Source organism: Nuphar pumila, chromosome 4 (genome assembly GCF_984573655.1).
Source record: "Nuphar pumila chromosome 4, dmNupPumi1.hap1.1, whole genome shotgun sequence".
NCBI lineage: Eukaryota > Viridiplantae > Streptophyta > Magnoliopsida > Nymphaeales > Nymphaeaceae > Nuphar > Nuphar pumila.
The window spans coordinates 8217436-8236014 of record NC_143252.1 but is presented as its reverse complement, the minus strand read 5'-3'; the positions used below and the strand labels follow the sequence as shown (position 1 = coordinate 8236014).

The 18579-nt window shown below is 35.7% G+C and overlaps 1 protein-coding gene across 2 annotated transcripts in view; it reads right to left on the bottom strand.

Annotated features, from left to right (window-relative positions):
- LOC149839252 (protease Do-like 2, chloroplastic) overlaps window positions 1-18579 on the bottom strand; it is a 53760-nt gene that overhangs the window by 14278 nt on the left and 20903 nt on the right. For both annotated transcript variants that reach the window (XM_090002410.1, XM_090002411.1), the window contains exons 9-13: window positions 11478-11544; window positions 11243-11301; window positions 10173-10272; window positions 3338-3417; window positions 448-504 (exon numbers count right to left, since the gene is read on the bottom strand). In XM_090002410.1, the coding sequence (XP_089858536.1) occupies window positions 448-504; window positions 3338-3417; window positions 10173-10272; window positions 11243-11301; window positions 11478-11544 (363 nt within the window). The remainder of the gene's footprint in view (window positions 1-447; window positions 505-3337; window positions 3418-10172; window positions 10273-11242; window positions 11302-11477; window positions 11545-18579) is intronic.

Here is an 18579-nt window from a genome sequence, read left to right as displayed (position 1 = left end):
AACTAAAAGCTATCCACTTGCCCTATAGAGAGATGGTACCATTGGAAGCCAGGCTGAACTGCCAATCACAACCATATATACGTAAAAAGAATATCATAATTCATGACTGTGACAACATGTGTCCACTTCCTTTGATTAAGAGAGGTGCCCATTCATAACATGATTTTTCTCTAGCTCCATCATGTAATCTACTGAGGCATTGAATTTGAAACTCGATAGTTTTTTTGTGCAAGGACCAAGTTCCACATCATACAATTAAAACATCAAGCCATAACAATAGCTGAATTGGTCCAATATTTTGGCAAATGTACAGGGAAGAGTTAAGCATATATACCTCCCAAAGGACCCAAACCACTAGATTCTAGTAAATGTTAAAAACATATCTGGATAATATAAGCAGAACCTTTTAAGCCTAAAAAACTAACAAGATATAACAAGTTGGCATACCTCCTTTATTACACTACTCGCAGGGGATGTAGGTTCAACTTTTCGCACTAGCACACCCTGCAACACATCAAAGTTTCTTAGTAGTTAGTAGCAAATCATGTTACGAATTAGATGATGCAGAAAATAGCACTTGAAATGTCACCACAAACAGATATATCATCAACATCATCAGCAAAGAGCCCACAAGGCTCACACAAAGCGTCTGAGTTAAGAAAAAGGCAGTTCACACCCATAGTTACACATGAAAATGTTGCACAAAGAGCTTTTGAGTGCCTCCTTATACTTTAATCCTCAGTAACAAGTATGGCTTAGTAATGAATTTCGTTAATCTTTCTTATAATTCTTAAAATTCAGAAGTTACTGTTCCTAATCATGGCAATAACCAAGTTACCTGCATGAATCAAGTGTCTCGCCATGTCACACAGATATGGATGAGGGAACAGGACAAGATGCAGATATGATTGGTCAGAGAAAAAACTTGACAACCATGGCACGTCAACTTCTAAGAAATGATGACAAAAAACATAAAGGAATTCACTTACAATATAAAATCTGTGGTTAATAAGAGTTTTCAACTGTTATCATTTCTCTACTTAATCTCCACATCACTCCTGATTCTTCATGGGCTGCCAAAACCAACTTCAGTTTTTGTTGCCCAAGGCAGAACCAAAAAACACCTTGCCAACTACCTCAAATATTTTCTATGGACTTCATCCAATAGCTAAATCATACAATTTTCCAGTGAAATTCTCCAAAGTCTCAGGATCAACCTCACAACGGCTCTTCACACTTCATAAAGTACACTGCACAATTTCAGTAGACTCATCCATAATGTGAACTTAATTGGAAAGTTAAAGAGCAGCACGTGTGGAATCTACATCAAGGAGATGATATCAAGGTTCAAGAAACAAAGTGCTTGTTCATGAGCACCATTCCATTTATTGCTTTCTTCTCCAGATCCGACACTACGTTGATCCTACTTTTAGTGTTAGAATATCAATGGAGTCTCACCATTTTGGTCCTTCCACATTTTCCATACATATCAAAGTAGTTCTTACAAGGATGACTTGATTAACCCAGTTAAAATGTATCCACTATTTTTTTTTTACAAATTTCTGTTTGAACAACCTGTGAGCATCCCCATCATGCTCATGCCATTTGTTATCAGAACTTCATTTCGCCCCTGTCAATGTCAGTCAGTTCAACTGAATTTCCACTGCATACGTACCCAGCATAAACAAGTTTATGTGCCACTTAAAATTTTTTGCTTTGCTTATGTATACCTTCAAGCATAATTGAAGATGTGCATTCATAAGTCCACTCAATCATGCTTTTTCAAGCACCAACAGGTTCAGCATAACAAGATACAGCATTTAGTACTACCATTTTGTCAAACACTTAGTGAGCGAACTTGGTGCTTCTACAAGCAGAAACAAGTAGACATTAGTGAGGTGTAAGAAAACGCCCATAAGGGGATGCCATTGTCAAAATAGATACAGCTAATCAAATTCAAACACAAATGGCAAAAGTTTGAAACAATTGAAGAGCGGCGTGAAAACCAGATATTCAGTTTGACATTGGGCACATGAGAAAATGCTTCTTGGGATCTAATCTGATTATTTATATTTTTTAATCCTTCATTGTTCCTAAATCATTTTATGGTTTTTATGCCTTTGATAAATGCATTGTGTTAAAGCATTTTAGTACTCATTTTCAATCCTTTCTAATAAAACAACTTTATTATTTTTAATTTGTCATATGCCTCGGTTTTTATGCTATTTCATGACACCACAGCCCTATATCAAAAGGAAGACTTATCCACAATCTCATCACTAGCTTCTGGTCCTTTGACCACTTTAATTTAAGGTAACTCTGTGCAGTAATTCCATATCTCATGCTGCAGTTGATTCATGTTGGGGATTTGACCTTCATGGGAGATTCTATTCCTAAGGATCCACAACCTCCAAATGACTGTGAAAGGTCGGTTGCCAGCAAGCTATGAGCCATTTGAATTTGAAGGATTGCGAGAACCGCCAGAGAGTTTAAATTTGGAGATGATAAAGACAAGTCAATGTGCTCTCAATGTGGTAAACCCAGAATACTAAAGAGTAGTGTTGGGATCTAGGAGGGAAGCCTGCCATTAATAAATAAGGTTTTCCACTCTCCAATATGAGAATACCCAAAAACAAAATGCTATGAGTGGCATGGAAATTGACCTCTTTGAGAGAGAAAAAGAAAGATTGGAAAGGTAGAACTTAAAGTGGGAGATAGACCAGCCACAACTTCGTGCTTGGCATCTACTTCCAAGTTCCAATACATCACAAAGTAATCATGCCTTTGCTATTCCCAGGCCTTGGACCATTAACTCGAGGACCTCAGGCCATATGGCAGGTAAAAGGGCTACGTCCCTACAGATGTTTCATTACCTGTTAGTAGTATGATCAGACTTATAAATGGAACTTCTACTCTTATGCTTGGAAAAGGAAACATTTGAACCTCTTGTTTTACTGTCTTATGTCTTATACATGACTACTTTTACGCAAATTTTCTTTTTGTTAGTTCCATAACCAGAAATTTAAATTTTTTATAATATTCTTTCCCAACCATTCTCCTTTTAAGACTTGAAGATGGAGAAGATATTTGGTTGTGCTAATGAGAGTAAAAGGATTTATGTTCTTTGATAAGCCCCAATTGCTTCATCGAGAAAAGAGTTGGTTTAGGCACCTGTTGTGAAGAATGTTCAGTTGTAGCACTTTAGGTTAAGACAGCTCCCATTCATCAGGATATTTCTCAACTATAACCCATTCATAACTGTTCAACTAAAACTTGATAGAAAATCCAGAATATGATAGAAGGCTGCAAGCTTGAAATATATGGGAAGCACATATACCTCATTAGACTTCACTTTCAGACATCTACGTAAAACAGGATTCTCCAACTTCTGTAGCAACACTCCAAGGGAAGGAAATCCTGCAGATTGTAAGTAGTTCATCTCATCATCCAGATTTTGTAGCAGTTGTTTTGAAGATGGCTACTCCATCAGATATAGCCAAAGAGAGAGAGAGAGAGAGAGAGAGAGAGAGAGAGAGAGAGAGTACCCTTGTTTGAAAGATCTGAAAGCATAACAAAAATATCGCAGTTAACAATTCAAGTTACATATGCCTGGTTTAGCCTGATCATATTTTGAGGCAACTATTACTACTATTATCAGCAGCAGCAGCAGCATTAATTGTAGGCAAGCGGGCAGATAACCCCCAGTTTATATGCCAACATGAGAACCCCTGGTAACTGGTAAGATGGTGCGACTTTTAACAATTTCACTGAAACAGATGATGCAGTAGCAAGTCATTTCTTACTTTAATACGAGATATGACACCAATTATCATCATAGAAATTCCCCTTGTTTTAAAGATTGTCAGAAGTGTTTTAGTATCCCATGTACATCATGAAATATAGACCTTAATTTGTGTAGGACAAGAAGGCTAGCAAGATAATTTCATCCGTAATTCTGGTCTAGTCACCTCATAATGTACACCTTCACTGTAAATATCATCAAGAATTTGAAAATGTTATGATATCTTTGCAGAGATTCCCCATAGGGGAAAAAATCTTCAAATTTCCCTAGCTAGTATTTGCAAAATATCACTAAATTTTAATTTATTATCAGAGTATTGCAGTGCTACCATGATTATATCATGAGATTCTGTTGGTAGTGTCCCGAAAAGTAAAAATAATACATGCCATTTTCATAAATACTATTATATTTTAATGTTTCCGTAGATTTTCCAAGAATTTTCATTAAAACTTTCTGGAAGTCACTAGAGACTTATTGACAAAAGATTCCAAATGACTTGCAACATAAGTAGGTAAAACCAAATACATTTCAGAAAGCAAGGGTCTACAATAAGTAGGTAGTGCAAGTTAACCCTGGCACATATTTACAAGGCAGAGAACTTGTGGCAGGAAGAGTATTCAGTGAGCTAGTTGGAACAGGCTTTGTTGGTTATTAAGTTTAATGTTTGAAAGTACGCATGAGCTTGTTAAATTGTACATATATTTATATATATATACACACTTATGTATGTATGGTATTATATATATACTTGCATATATACATATATTTGTATATATACAATATATAATACATATATTTATCAATAAATATATATGTTAGAGGGAGAGTAAAACTGGGTTTGACTGCTCCCTCTCTTTTTAGCTTCTCTCCTCTCTACCCTCTTGTATATATAGGGGTGTTCTCTCCTTTGATTTGGAAGCCTTTTGGCATGCTTTTTTTGTTGAATAGATTATATTTTATTCCCTTTTATGGGTTTGTAAGTGTGCTTTTTTAGAACACTTTGTGAGTGTTGTAAGTGAATTCCTTGAGGGAACACTTTGGTTTGTGAATTGAGGTCTTATTGTTTCTTTGCATGGTATCAAAGCAAGCTTGCTCTTGATTTTTGAAGGTTGCTTGTTGCTTCATTTTTCGTATTCAACGGAAGAAAGAAAGACCTTCTTGGTAAATCAAGTGTTCGCGGAATTGTGCAAGTGTGGCTTGTTGGATCGTGTGATCATAGAGGTGTGCTTGTTCTTTTTCATCTCCTCGCTCTCTATTTTTTCTCTTCTCTCGCTCTCTTTTCTTTTTTGCTCCCTCTCAAACCCTTGTAAAAATGGATGACAATGATAATATCACTATTAAACCAGTAAAGCCCCATGATTTCACTTATGTAAAATGGGGCTCTATCATGAAACACCTTATTTAGGGAAAGTGATTGTGGAGACTAGTAGATGGATCCAATCCGAAACCCAAGCTAGTCCTCACTAAAGGTAGAGGGTGAGAAAGAGGTTCTTCTAACCGAAAATGAGAAAACTAAAGCTATAACCACTTATGAGAATAAGTAGGAGTGGAGGATGGGATATCCCGAGATCATGTCTTGGCTTATTAGTAGTGTGGATGTGAAAAAATATTCAAGTCTTGCCAAATTTGAACATGCTAATAACGCTTGGGATTATCTTAAGAGAATCTATTCTCTTAAAGATATTGCACATATATGTAACGTGCAAGATAAAGTTCGGACTATAATCCAAGGGGATAAAACTATTAGAGCATATTATAATGATCTATCCGAACTTTGGGAAGAATTGGCGCTTCTAGAGCTAAAGTGGCACTGTCTCAAAGACAGAGAACTCCGCCAAAGACAAATAGACGTGGAAGCACTTTTATCAACTCATTAACGGTCTCAACAACAACAACAACAACAACAACAACAACTACGCCTTTATCCCAAAACAATTGGGGTCGGCGATATAAACCAAAAAAGAAAATCATTCTGGGTCTTCTACATGAATCCTTCTCCTCCAATCATTTCTATCAAATGTCATGTCATCGGTGAGGTTCAAAGCATTCATATCCTTTCCTATCATCTCCATCCATGTCTTCCTAGGCCTACCCCGACCTCTTTTAACTAATATATTTTCCCATTTCTCCATCCTTCTAACTGGAGCATCATTAGGCCTTCGCCGAATATGTCCAAACCACCGTAAACGATTCTCTCTCATCTTATTTTCAATGGGTGCAACGCCTACCTTCTTACGTATCTCCTCGTTCTGAATCTTATCTTTTATTGTATTTCCACACATCCATCTAAGCATATGCATCTCAACTACACTCATTTTTTGAATATGATGTATCTTGGCAGCCCAACATTCTGTACCATATAGGAAAGCGGGCCTAATAGTCGTCCTATAAAACTTTCCCTTCAACCGCAATGACATTCTACGATCGCACAACACTCCAGTTGCACTTTTCCATTTCATCCACCCAACCTTTATCCTATGATTTACATCTCCATCAATTTCTTCATACTTTTGAATGATAGATCCCAAATATTTGAAACAATCATCAACCGGTATTTCTTGCTCACCAAGCTTTACTACACTCCCATCACTACTTCGTTTCTTACTAAACCGACATTCCATATATTTTGTCTTACTCTTACTCAACTTAAAACCTCTTGCTTCCAATGTCTGTCTCCATAATTCTAACTTAGCATTAACCGCAGCTCTAGACTCATCAATCAAAACAATATCATCAGCAAACAACATACACCACGACACATTTTCTTGAATTGATCTCGTAAGCTCATCCATCACTATAGCAAATAGGAAAATTGGTTGTCACCCCTCCACAAGTACGGACATTGGTTACTACTCCTTCATACATATCTTTAATTATACTAATGTACTTGAGAGAAACACCTTTCTTCATCATCGTCCACCAGAGAACGTCCCTAGGTACTCTATCGTATGCCTTCTCCAAATCAATAAAAACCATATGCAAATCTTTGTTTCTCTCTCTATATCTCTCAATAAGTTGTCTAAGAAGATGTATAGCTTCCATAGTTAATCTTTCAGGCATAAAACCAAATTGATTCTCCGATATCATGACAACCTTCCTCAACCTAGACTCAATCACCTTCTCCCAAAGTTTCATAGTATGACTCATGAGTTTTATACCACGATAGTTTGTACAATCTTGTATATCACCTTTATTCTTATATAGATGCACCAAAGTACTCTTCCTCCACTCATTAGGCATCTTATTTGTTCGCCAAATCTTGTTAAAAAGATTTGTCAACCATTCTAAACCTTTCTCTCCCAAGCATTTCCAAGCCTCGATAGGTATACCATCTGGGCCAACTGCCTTTCTTGATTTCATTTTCTTCGAAGCCTCTACAATTTTTTTCTTTTGAATCTTGCGCATGAAGTCACGATTCATCTCATAAAAAGGAATGGAAAAGTCTTCAAGATCCTGAGCATGACTTCCATTAAATAGCTTATCAAAATAATCTTTCCATCTCTTCTTAATCTCCTCATCTTTGACTAAAACCCTTTGCATTTCATCTTTGATACATCTAACCATACTCAGATCCCTCGATTTTCTATCTCTCATCTTTGCAAGCCTATAAATATCCTTCTCGCCCTCTTTGGTATCCAACTTGTCATAAACCTCCTTATATACCTTATCCCTCGCGTTTCGAACTACTTTTTTAGCTTCCTTCTTTGCTATCATATACTTCTCCAAATTCTCATTATCACGACTCTTACTTAGATTTCTATAACACTCTCTTTTAACCTTAGTAGCTAATTTGACATCCTCGTTCCACCATGATATATCATTACCTAGCGATGCACCACCTTTAGACTCACCCAATACCTCCTTAGCCACCTTTCTCATGCCACCCGCTATCTTATTCCACATTGATTTTGAATCCTCCTCGAGACACCAATCAACTTCCTTAACTACCTGCTCTACAAACATTCCTTGTTTAGCTCCTTTCAGTGTCTGCCACTTAATTCTAGGATCTATCCTATGTCCATCTCTTTTGCGGCATTGTCTAATTCTAAGATCTAAAATTAAGACTCTATGTTGTGTAGCTACACTTTCTCCTGGTATAACCTTACAATCGATGCAACAACTCCTATCTCTCTTTCTAAGTAGGAAAAAATCTATCTGACTTGTATTAACCCCACTTTTAAATATTACTAGGTGAGACTCCCTCTTCCTAAACCAAGTGTTTGCTAAGATCATATCATAGGACAAACCAAAATATAAAATCCTTTCTCAACTTTCGTTTCTTTGGATACTCTCAAATTCATCCTTATTAATGCTTACATGTCCATTAAGGTCACCGCCGATGAAAAGCTTTTCTCCATAAGATATCCCTTGTACTACTCCATCTAAATCTTCCCAAAATTGACGCTTAATGGAATCATCTAAACCTACTTGAGGTGCATAAACACTAATAATATTAATAATATCCGTACCTAATACTAATTTAATAAGTAAAATCCTATCACCCTTCCTACGGACCTCAACTACATTATCTATAAACTCACGACTCATAATAATCCCTACTCCATTCCTATTCCTATTTATTCTTGTATACCAAATCTTATATCCCCAAGGTTCTATCACTTTTGCTTTGTCACCTACTCATTTGGTCTCTTGTAGACATAAAACTCATTAACGGCCTAAGGCTAGAATTTGAATCTACCAAGTCTATCCTTCCTTATAGAAGAAAAGTGCCCTCTATTAAAGACATTATAGAAGAGTTGAGTATAGAAGATAATAAATTGAAAAAGCATGTAAGCAAAAGTGAAGATGACTCGATGCATGTACTGTCATTTTATTGCTCTATATAGATGATATGATAATCACTGGAGGTGACAAACAAGGAGTTTTATATATCAAACATATTCTTAAAACTAGTTTTGAAATGACTGATTTGGGTTTTATACGTTAATTTCTACGAATAGAAGTTGCATATTCCCCTAGAGGTTATTTATTATCTCAGTCTAAGTTTGCTTTTGATATTATTCTCAGGTCTGGAATATCAAATGATAAGAAGGTTGACACACCTAAAGTAACAAATGTCAAGATGAGAATTGATGATGGGAAGCCTCTGGATGATCCAACTCTTTATAGACAACTTATTAGGGCTCTTTATTAGCATTAGATTTACTTGTATATACAGATGCAGACTGAGGAGGTAATCCAAACAACATACATACAACCACAGGTTTTTGTGTTTTCTTAGGTGAATCGTTGATATTGTGAAAGTGCAAAAAGCAACAGAATGTCTCTCTTTCCTCAACTAAAGCCGAGTATCGAGCCATGACTACGACCACAATGGAGGTAGTGTGGCTGAGAAAACTGTTGGCTGATATGAGAACCAAAATTCTAGGAGCTTCAAAGATGTGTTGTGACAACAAGAGTGTTATCTACATTTCCAGCAACAACACCTTTCACGAAAGAACGAAGCACATTGAAATGGACTATCATTATATTTGAGAGGAATATCTTAAAAAAACAATTGATCTACCTTATGTAACATCAGAGTACCAGTTGGTGAACTTTTTTACTAAACCTTGCTTTTCTCATAAGCTTCACTTCCTTTTAGGCAAACTTTCGATTATCCTATCGTAAGTTTGAGGAGTGTTAAATTGTATATATATTTATATATATACTTATGTATGTATGGTACAATATACATACATATATATATGTACATATATATACTTGTGTATATACATATATTTATATATATACAATATATAATACATATATATTTATCAATAAATATACATGTTAGAGGGAGAGTCAAACTAGCATCTCTCTTCTCTACCCTCTTGTATATATAGGGGTGTTCTCCCCTTTGATTTGGAAGCTTTTTGGAACACTTTCTTTGTTGAATAGATTATATTTTATTCCCTTTTATGGGTTTGTGAGTGTGTTATTTTAGAATACTTTGTGGTTCACTTTGTGAGTGTTGTAAGTGGATTTCTTGAGGGAACACTTTGGTTCGTGAATTGAAGTCTTGTTTCTTTACGGAACTTCTATCTTTAACTTGAGAATATAAGAGGCTCTATAGCATTTTTTTCTCTGCCAAAGTTGTATTAAATGTAGCCCACAAGGGCACCGCTCATCTGATAGGGGCAATTGTGAATGTCACCAAGTTGACGGGATGTCATGAGTTCAAAACCTACATGGGGCATCCATTGCCGCAAGGTCAAAAACCTCAAGGGTTTTACCAACTGGAGTTGTATTAAATGCAGAACCAAGATGAAGATCCCTTTAATTGGAGGGTTAAAACGAATGTTGCAACTTATCAAGTCTCAACAGAATAAATATCAAGAACAAAGATTTCTCATAATCAATTTCTTACCAGTATATTTTCCATTTCTTTCATAGTCATTCAAGAAATGAGATACGACAGTTGTGGGAATCACATATCCAATATTTTCAGCATCATCTGACCTGAAAACCTAAAACAAGGGTGTGCATAAGAACTATAATCATGAGGAAATTTCGAAAAACAAAACAAAACAAGTGAATTAGGTGACACAAGGCAAAATTATTATGTAGCATTTTCACATCTATTTCATTATGCAATGATTTTAACTTCACCTTGCATGCACAAGTGAAGCCTCAATGTAGAGTTTTGCACAACTTTATTATGGATATGATAACCTTCTGCTTACTTGATGAAGCCCCTAGAGGACCAATTTCCAAAATACTAACGTTTTTTTACCATTACATTCTTATGATCTATGAATATGAACCAATTCGCCGACCCCAAGCCCGGATAAAGGAGGAGGGTTGCGGTAGGCCAGTGACAGCCAGCATAAAAACTGTCATACCCTATGAATATGAACCAATTCGCCGACCTCAATTGTTTTGGGATGAAGGCGTAGTAGTTGTTGTTGTTGTATTCTTATGATCTAGATGCACCCACAAGTTCCACAGCAAGCCACATGGTACAAATGCATGGTGGACCATTTTCTTGAGAGATCACTGACAAATAATAAATTACTCAGTCACACGTTCATATGATCAATGCACCATGACATGATGTCGCATGGAAGGCTAACAACAGTGGATTATATGGAAGGATCTCATCAAGGTCATTAGATAGGACTATCAGCAAATAATGTTGAACCAAGACGCAAGATAAAGAACACAAACATATTTAATTGTATGCCTAAAAACATGACCTTTCCAGTTCAGTCGCAAATGCACACTGGTCAGACTTTAGAATAGACAACAGAATATTATAGACAAAGAAAGATTTATAAGTTTATAACAGTTCTTCCAAAGTGAATAACATGCATGAACATCAAAGCATATTAGCAGAATATTATATATAAATGAAAGGAAATATATACTTACACACATGCATATATACATACATACACATATGTATGTATATATGGGTATGTATGTATAGGTCCTTACCTGGAAAGCCACCCCAATGCACTCTCCCTGGTCATTGAATGCAGGGCCACCACTATTTCCTATGAAAATGTCAGGTACCAAAGGTGTTAGTTGGCATAAGACTAAAAATCCAAACAGGAAATATTTCAAGAATCAGGCTGCAATACCATAGTATGTAATATTATAAATCAATCACCAACTGTTTGACCCATGGACTTCAAAAAGCAAAACCATAGAAGGTAAAAAATTAACTAACCAGCATTGATTGCAGCATCAATTTGGATGCCAAGCAAATCGGTTGCACCATGAGCATATGATGTAACCTTAAGGATAAAAAAGCATTGTCAGTACCTAAAACCTAATATTCAATAAATAAAACATAAACATTCTCATAAATCCACTGTGGCACTGTGAAAGCATCCAGGTCATAAAGACAATTTTATGAACGAACATAATATTCTAATAATAGTTCAAGCTTGTATGCTACCAAGATATCACAAATTACACAAACGCTCAAAGTTGGTTAACATGTTGAAGATTAAACCGGCTGAAATCACTGTCACAGTGTCATGGCCTTTCACAGACTTAAATCGATTTTCAAAGAGACCAAAAGGCAAGGAGCAAAGTCAAGGAATATTTTCTACATGCTCTAAAAACGGTATTCACATGTCAGCCTTTGAGCAGTATGCCACTGAAATAATTAATGAAAACTAAATGATGGAAGGAGCACAAGGAGGAGAATCATGAAAACCTATCGTTCATTAGTGTAATGATACAACAAGTGCACAAACACAATGACACAAAGGGGCTAAAATGTGCACATTCACAAATACAAAAGCCACTTATGGGTCAAATACAAAAGAGCCACTAAGGGCAAAGACATAAACCTCTCAAAAGAGAGCAAGAACACAAATATAAAAATAAAATAATATTCCAAAATGCTTAGAACAAGCATAGCTTTACAAGAGGGGGTTTACCCCTTTATATACACAATAGCCCACACACAAGGCCATTTACCATTATGTCCTTAACCAAATGGTTAAGGACAATAAAGTTAAAAATAAAGAAAGAAAATAAATAGTGATGACCAATGTGCCCCTAATGGGCACAGCCTAATTACAACTCTTGTAAAAAGACTGAAATACCCCTAGTGGGTATTTCCTATTACATATACTCAAATTACATAACCCACCACATATATATATATATATATTTGAATATATATACATACAATCTTATACAATACATTTTAACAATTAGAACATGGGAGATTACAAATAATGTATATGATTACAAATAATGTATATGTTATTAGAGATTCACTAGATATACAAATAACAAAAACCTAAGGGCCAAAAGACGCCTCACTATAAAGAATACAACTGAAAACAAACACAAGAGTGTAATCAGCAAATTCAGCAAAAGACAAGACACTTCACAAACACTAGCAGATCTTATACATAGTAAATTCATGTTGATCATCCATTAGTGTAATACCCGTGATTTTTTATCAGATAAATAAACTTGAAATTTAGGTCGTTAAGCTGGTACGAGGTTATTTTTATTGTTTTAATTGTTTATTCATAATTGGATCTCGGATATCCTATTTGGATCTTCAATGTTGGATCCTTAATACCCTGTTCAGAACTTCGATTTTCCATTCGGATCTTAGATAGCGGATCACGAACATTTTAATTTAATAACAAATAAGGGATTTTAGGCAAATGGATCAGATCTCTAATATTGGATCCTCAATATCAGGGTCATATTGGATACTGGATCCAAGAAGAATTCAGGGGATCCGCAAAGTTTAAATTAAATGTTAATGACAAATTTCTATTTTTGTACCTATAACACTTTAGAGGGGCCCGTAATAGCATATGTGATGGGTGGATCCATATTACTGCATTTGGATCCTAGACATCTGAGAGGTAAAAAGGGTAGAGACTAGAGATCCAGTTAAAATTTACTTGGATCCATTATAAGTCACTTGGAATCCACGATAGTGTAGTTTGGATCCATGAATAATTTGTGTGGATCCATGGGTCCAAATCCTAATATGAAGAAAATTTTGGATCCTTAGATCCGATTTTTTTTTAAGAGTTGTATGAAAACAGCGGATCTTGGAGCTATAGTAGTTTATTGGAAATCCATGATAATGAATTTGAATCCAAAAGTAATTTAGTTGGGTTTATATTTAAGAAAAACATTTTTACCTTAAAAATCTAAAAAGAACCGGATCCGCGGATGGATCCGGATAGGCCAAAGGTGGACCCAAAGAAATAGTGGGTCGCGGGTACGTGTGACCCAAATCGGGAAAAAAAATTGGTTCACGTTAAAAACAATACTCGTTAAGGTTAAGAGGTGAAGTTAAAGGAAAAACAAAACGTAAACCTTATAACTAGGGTTTACCATATAGTGAAAAGAAAAGGGGTTGTGTGAAACCTCATTTACGCAGCCGAAAGGGGATGGGGGAGGACGGGTAACCGACCCCTTCTCTCTCTCCCCCACGATTTCCTCGGTTTCCCCCTTCTCCTCCAACTCTCGCTCCTTCACCTCTTTAAATCCCCCACTCTCTCATTCCTCCTCTCTCACTCATTACCTTCCTCCTCTCTCTGTCACACGACTTGAGGAAGAGTGCACGGCAGTAGGGGAACTCGGGAAAAGGGGAAAAAGCTCAACAGAGGTAGGTTTCTCCTATGGTTTTGCAGAGTGCTTGTCTCAAGCCCGAGATATGGTACTGCTCAGCTCATTCAAGAAGGTTCAGCCTATAAGGGCAGAATCTTGGTTCTGTAAGCATGCCTACATAAGTTTTTTTTCTGATTTAGCATGTATCAATTTTGGGAAAGTCGGTATTGAAGTTTTATTTTTGTTTAAATGCGAATCTGTGCTTCTGTAGGTAAATCTATTTTTTTGTTAAAATAGATTTGGTGTTCTGAATTTTTTTAAAGGAGTTTTACCTACTGTTGTATTTTCTTTCTTTGCGTTTCTCAGTATAACCTAAGTGATGGATGTTTTTATACACATAGTTTTGTCTGTAAAATCGTTCGTGTGGAGCATACTTAGACTTAATATGGGTACAGGAACTATCCGGTTCCAGGAAATATCGATGGTTCATGTGGGCGAATTTCTAGAAAATTTTCCCAAGAATCTAGTGGTGAATAGTACTATTAATGGGTATCAAATAGTGATCATCACAGTAGGTGGGCGAGTTGCATGTTCTATTCTCGTATTTGAGGTTTTTGGTCTGTGCAGAAAACATTGAATAGCTGCATAAGATACCATTTTCCATGTTATAAATACATGATAAAATATTTCCCATTCCAGGGTTTTTGAAAGGGTTCTGTGTTGTTCCGTTTCACACAGAGTTCCTGATTAGATGTATAAGATAATATTTTTTTTGTTGGTCCAGCCACTAGAATAGCATCTTGGGTGTTAGTACCTCTAAAGTTTTATTTTTGTTATGTACATAATCGCACTTTAGCACTGGTTGACGATATGGGGTTAAACGCTGTTGGAATTATTTATCATCAGTAACTACTAAATTCATTAAGGCTTGGATTCCTTAAGCGTATGCTAAGAGAATTATTTTCCTTAAACTATCGCAGGTGCTATCATCTTAATATACAGATTTTAGCATGTTCTGATTATTTTCCATGCTAACTATACCACATGTTTTGAAATTGTAATCACGCATTCTGATTAATTTCCTTGCTTAAACTACCGCAGACGCTAACATTTTAATGTTCAGATTATTTCATGTTCTGAGTATATTCCCATACCCAAATTATCGCATGTTCTAAATTTTAATACTCAAATTATTGTGTGTTCCAAATTGTGGGTTAGCACATGTCGATTTGTGATAACACAAAAATATGTACAGAACGTTTAGAGATGCCTTAATGCTTGAAGTAGGAAGTGTTGAACTCACTAAATAAAACTGAAGGTATATTGTATGCTGAGTATATAAAAAAAAGGTCCTGTTTGTGGTTTACTCATGCAACCAATTATTCAGATTCATACTTTTGACCACATATTTGCAGCGAAGTTGACCTGGAATTTTAATTTCGTCAGTGTTCTTGGTTCCATTAGTAGTAGGCATACACGTTTATGAGAATTGTGAGATCTGATGCTAGTAATTGTATTAATACATGCTATCTCACTAGTATCTCTTGATTGTTAATGATTGAAAATACATCTTGCTTTGAAATACATCATTGGTTTCTTTTTTTACTTAGACTTGATATACAATTGGTTCTGAAATATTGATTGTGCCTACCATGTATTTTTTTTACTTGTTATGCCGCTTATCTCTAATTGCTTATTGTGAAGAATCCTTGCAAACAATCAAGTTTTCAAATAACTTGATACTTCAAATACTCTGTTTATAAGCTTTACACCACAAAAGAAGTGCAATAAATGCACAGTGTTTATAAGCTTTACACCAAAGAAAGTGCAATAAATGCACAATATTTATAAGCTTAAGGAGACAACTCCTTACTCTAATACATACATACATACAATGGGCTCACATAGCCCTTATTCTTATTTATAAGCAAACTTAAGAGACGTTGGGCTATTCCCAACAGCTCTTATTAGAGACGTTGGGAATCAGCCCAACGTCTATATTTTTAAAACTGTGTACACAATCAATGGCTGACTGTTGTACACTGTACACAGTCAGCCACTGACTGTGTACAAAAACAAAAAAAAAACAAAAACAAGAAATGAAAAAAATTACAAAAATAAAAAAATAAAAAGGAGGAATTACAATCATATTCAAAAACAATAAAGAAATATATATTTTATATATACAAGTAGATGAATACATATACATATATGAAATATATATATGTATATGTATCTTCTTTTATATATATAAAATATATATAGAAAATACATTGTCTTATAAATTACAATTTAACACCCCCCCTCAAACTTAGGGCAAGATGACCGAAAGTTTGCCAAGGAGGAAATTGAACTGTGAAGCACACAAAGCTTTGGTGAAGAAATCTGCCAACTGATATTCTGAAGTTACATATGGAAGATCTATAACTCCTTTCAGATACGCTTCCCGAACATAGTGACAGTCCATCTCAATGTGTTTAGTCCGCTCATGAAAAGTATGATTTTTGGCAATATATATTGCACTCTTGCTATCACAGCATAGCTTGGTAGGCCCTTCTATTGAGATCCCCATGTCTTCTAATAGCTGATGAATCCATACAATTTCCATGGTAGTAGTCGCCATGGCACGATATTCAGTTTCTATTGAGGATAGAGACACTTTTTGTTGCTTCTTACATCTCCATGAAATCAGTGAGTCTCCTAAAAACACACAAAAACCAGTGGTGGAGTGACGATTATTTGGGCCACCTCCCCAGTCAGAGTCAGTATAAGCAATTAATTTTAATTCAGAAGAAGATGATAAGAATACTCCCTTGTTTAGTGTGCCTTTTATGTATCTCACAATCCGCAAGATGACACTCATGTGAACTGATGTTGGTGCATGTTGGAACTGACTTGCAGTATGAACTGCATGAGAGATGTCTGGTCCAGTAATACTCAAATACATCAAAGATCCCACAAGCTGTCTGTAGGGGGTGGGATCGAAGAGAGGAATACCATCATCAATCTTCATTTTAGCTCCTATTATAGCAGAAGTTTCACAAACCTTATCATCTGTAATACCTGACCGGTCAATAATCTCAGAGGCAAGCTTAGTTTGAGATAAAAAATACCATCTATGAGAGTAAGCTACTTCAATACTCAAAAAATAAGTTAGAAATCCCAAATCAGACATTTCAAACCTATCCTTCAAAATTGATTTTATGCTTTTAACCCCTTTAGAATCACTTCCAGTTATAAGCATATCATCCACATATAAAAGCAAAATGACAATCCCTGCATTGTTTTTCTAACAAATAAGGCAGTGTCAGTGAAACAGGAAGAAAAACCATTTTCTAACATTACGGAGTTAAATCTATCATACCAAGCCTTAGGGGCTTGTTTTAAACCATAAAGTATTTTTCGAAGATGAAGCACTTTCCCTTTGGGAGTCTCCATTCCTGGTGGAGCATCCATATATACCTCTTCATTCAGATCACCATTTAAGAAGGCGTTTTTAACATCCATTGATAGATGTTTCATTTGTTGATTGAGGCAACAATAATGAGACATCGAACAATGACCATTCGGGTCACAGGGGCAAAAGTTTCTTCATAGTCAATCCCATATTCTTGACTATATCCCTTTGCAACTAATCGAGCCTTATATCTCTCAAGAGATCCATCGCTCTTAGTTTTTACCTTAAATACCCATCTACACCCTATTGTTTTCTTATCCTTAGAAAGATCTTGGAACTCTCAAGTCTTTGCCCTGTTGAGAGTTGAAAGCTCACATTTCATTGCTTTTAGTCATTCATCATTCTTTTTGGCTTCTTCGAAGTTTTTGGGTTCTATATAGGAATGAATAGCACTAAGGCAGGCTCTATGTTTAGGAGTAAATGAATCATATGAAATAAACCTAGAAGGCATCTTTCTACTTCTCCCAGTTCTTCGTAGGTTTTCATCATTTGTTGAATTGGACCCACTAGGTTCACTGAATTTTTCAATTGCACTCCTAAAACTGTTTTGTATATGTTATAGGATCTCTCAATGCTCCTTCACTTCTATGTTGGGAGATAGGTGGATGGGAAGAGCCATCTTCTTTATCATTGACGTCATTATAAATAAAATCGTCATCACTATCATCATCATGTGCTAGCATTTAAAATAAAAAGGAGTAATCCATGTTTTCTTCAAACGGTTCACTCATTTCAAAACCATTAACATTTTCCAGAAAACTCACATTTCTAGAAACATATAGCTTGTCATTCTCAATATCATAACAACGAAACCCTTTTTGGGTTTCAGAATATTCAAGAAAAGCACGGACAATGGCTTTTGGCGAAAGCTTGTCATTCTTGTCAGTAAGAACGAAACATTTGTAACCAAAAATTCTCAACCGACTATAGTCGGGTTCTTTGGTATACAATTTTTCAAAAGGCGAGATATTGTTCAAGTTTTTAGAAAGTAGCCAATTTATCAGATAGACAGATGCTAAAGCCGCTTCAGCCCAAAAACCTTTTGGGATGTTTTGAGAAACAAGTAATGTTCGAGTTGTCTCTATTATATGTTTATGCTTCCTTTCGGCTAATTCATTTTGTTGAGGGGTTTTGGGACAAGATCTTTGGTGAAGAATACCATGACTTTCAAGATAATTTTTTAATTCACTTGAAAGGTATTCTCCACCAGAGTCAGTTCTAAAAAATTTTAGATTCTAATTAAATTGATTTTTAATCATCATATGATAAGTTT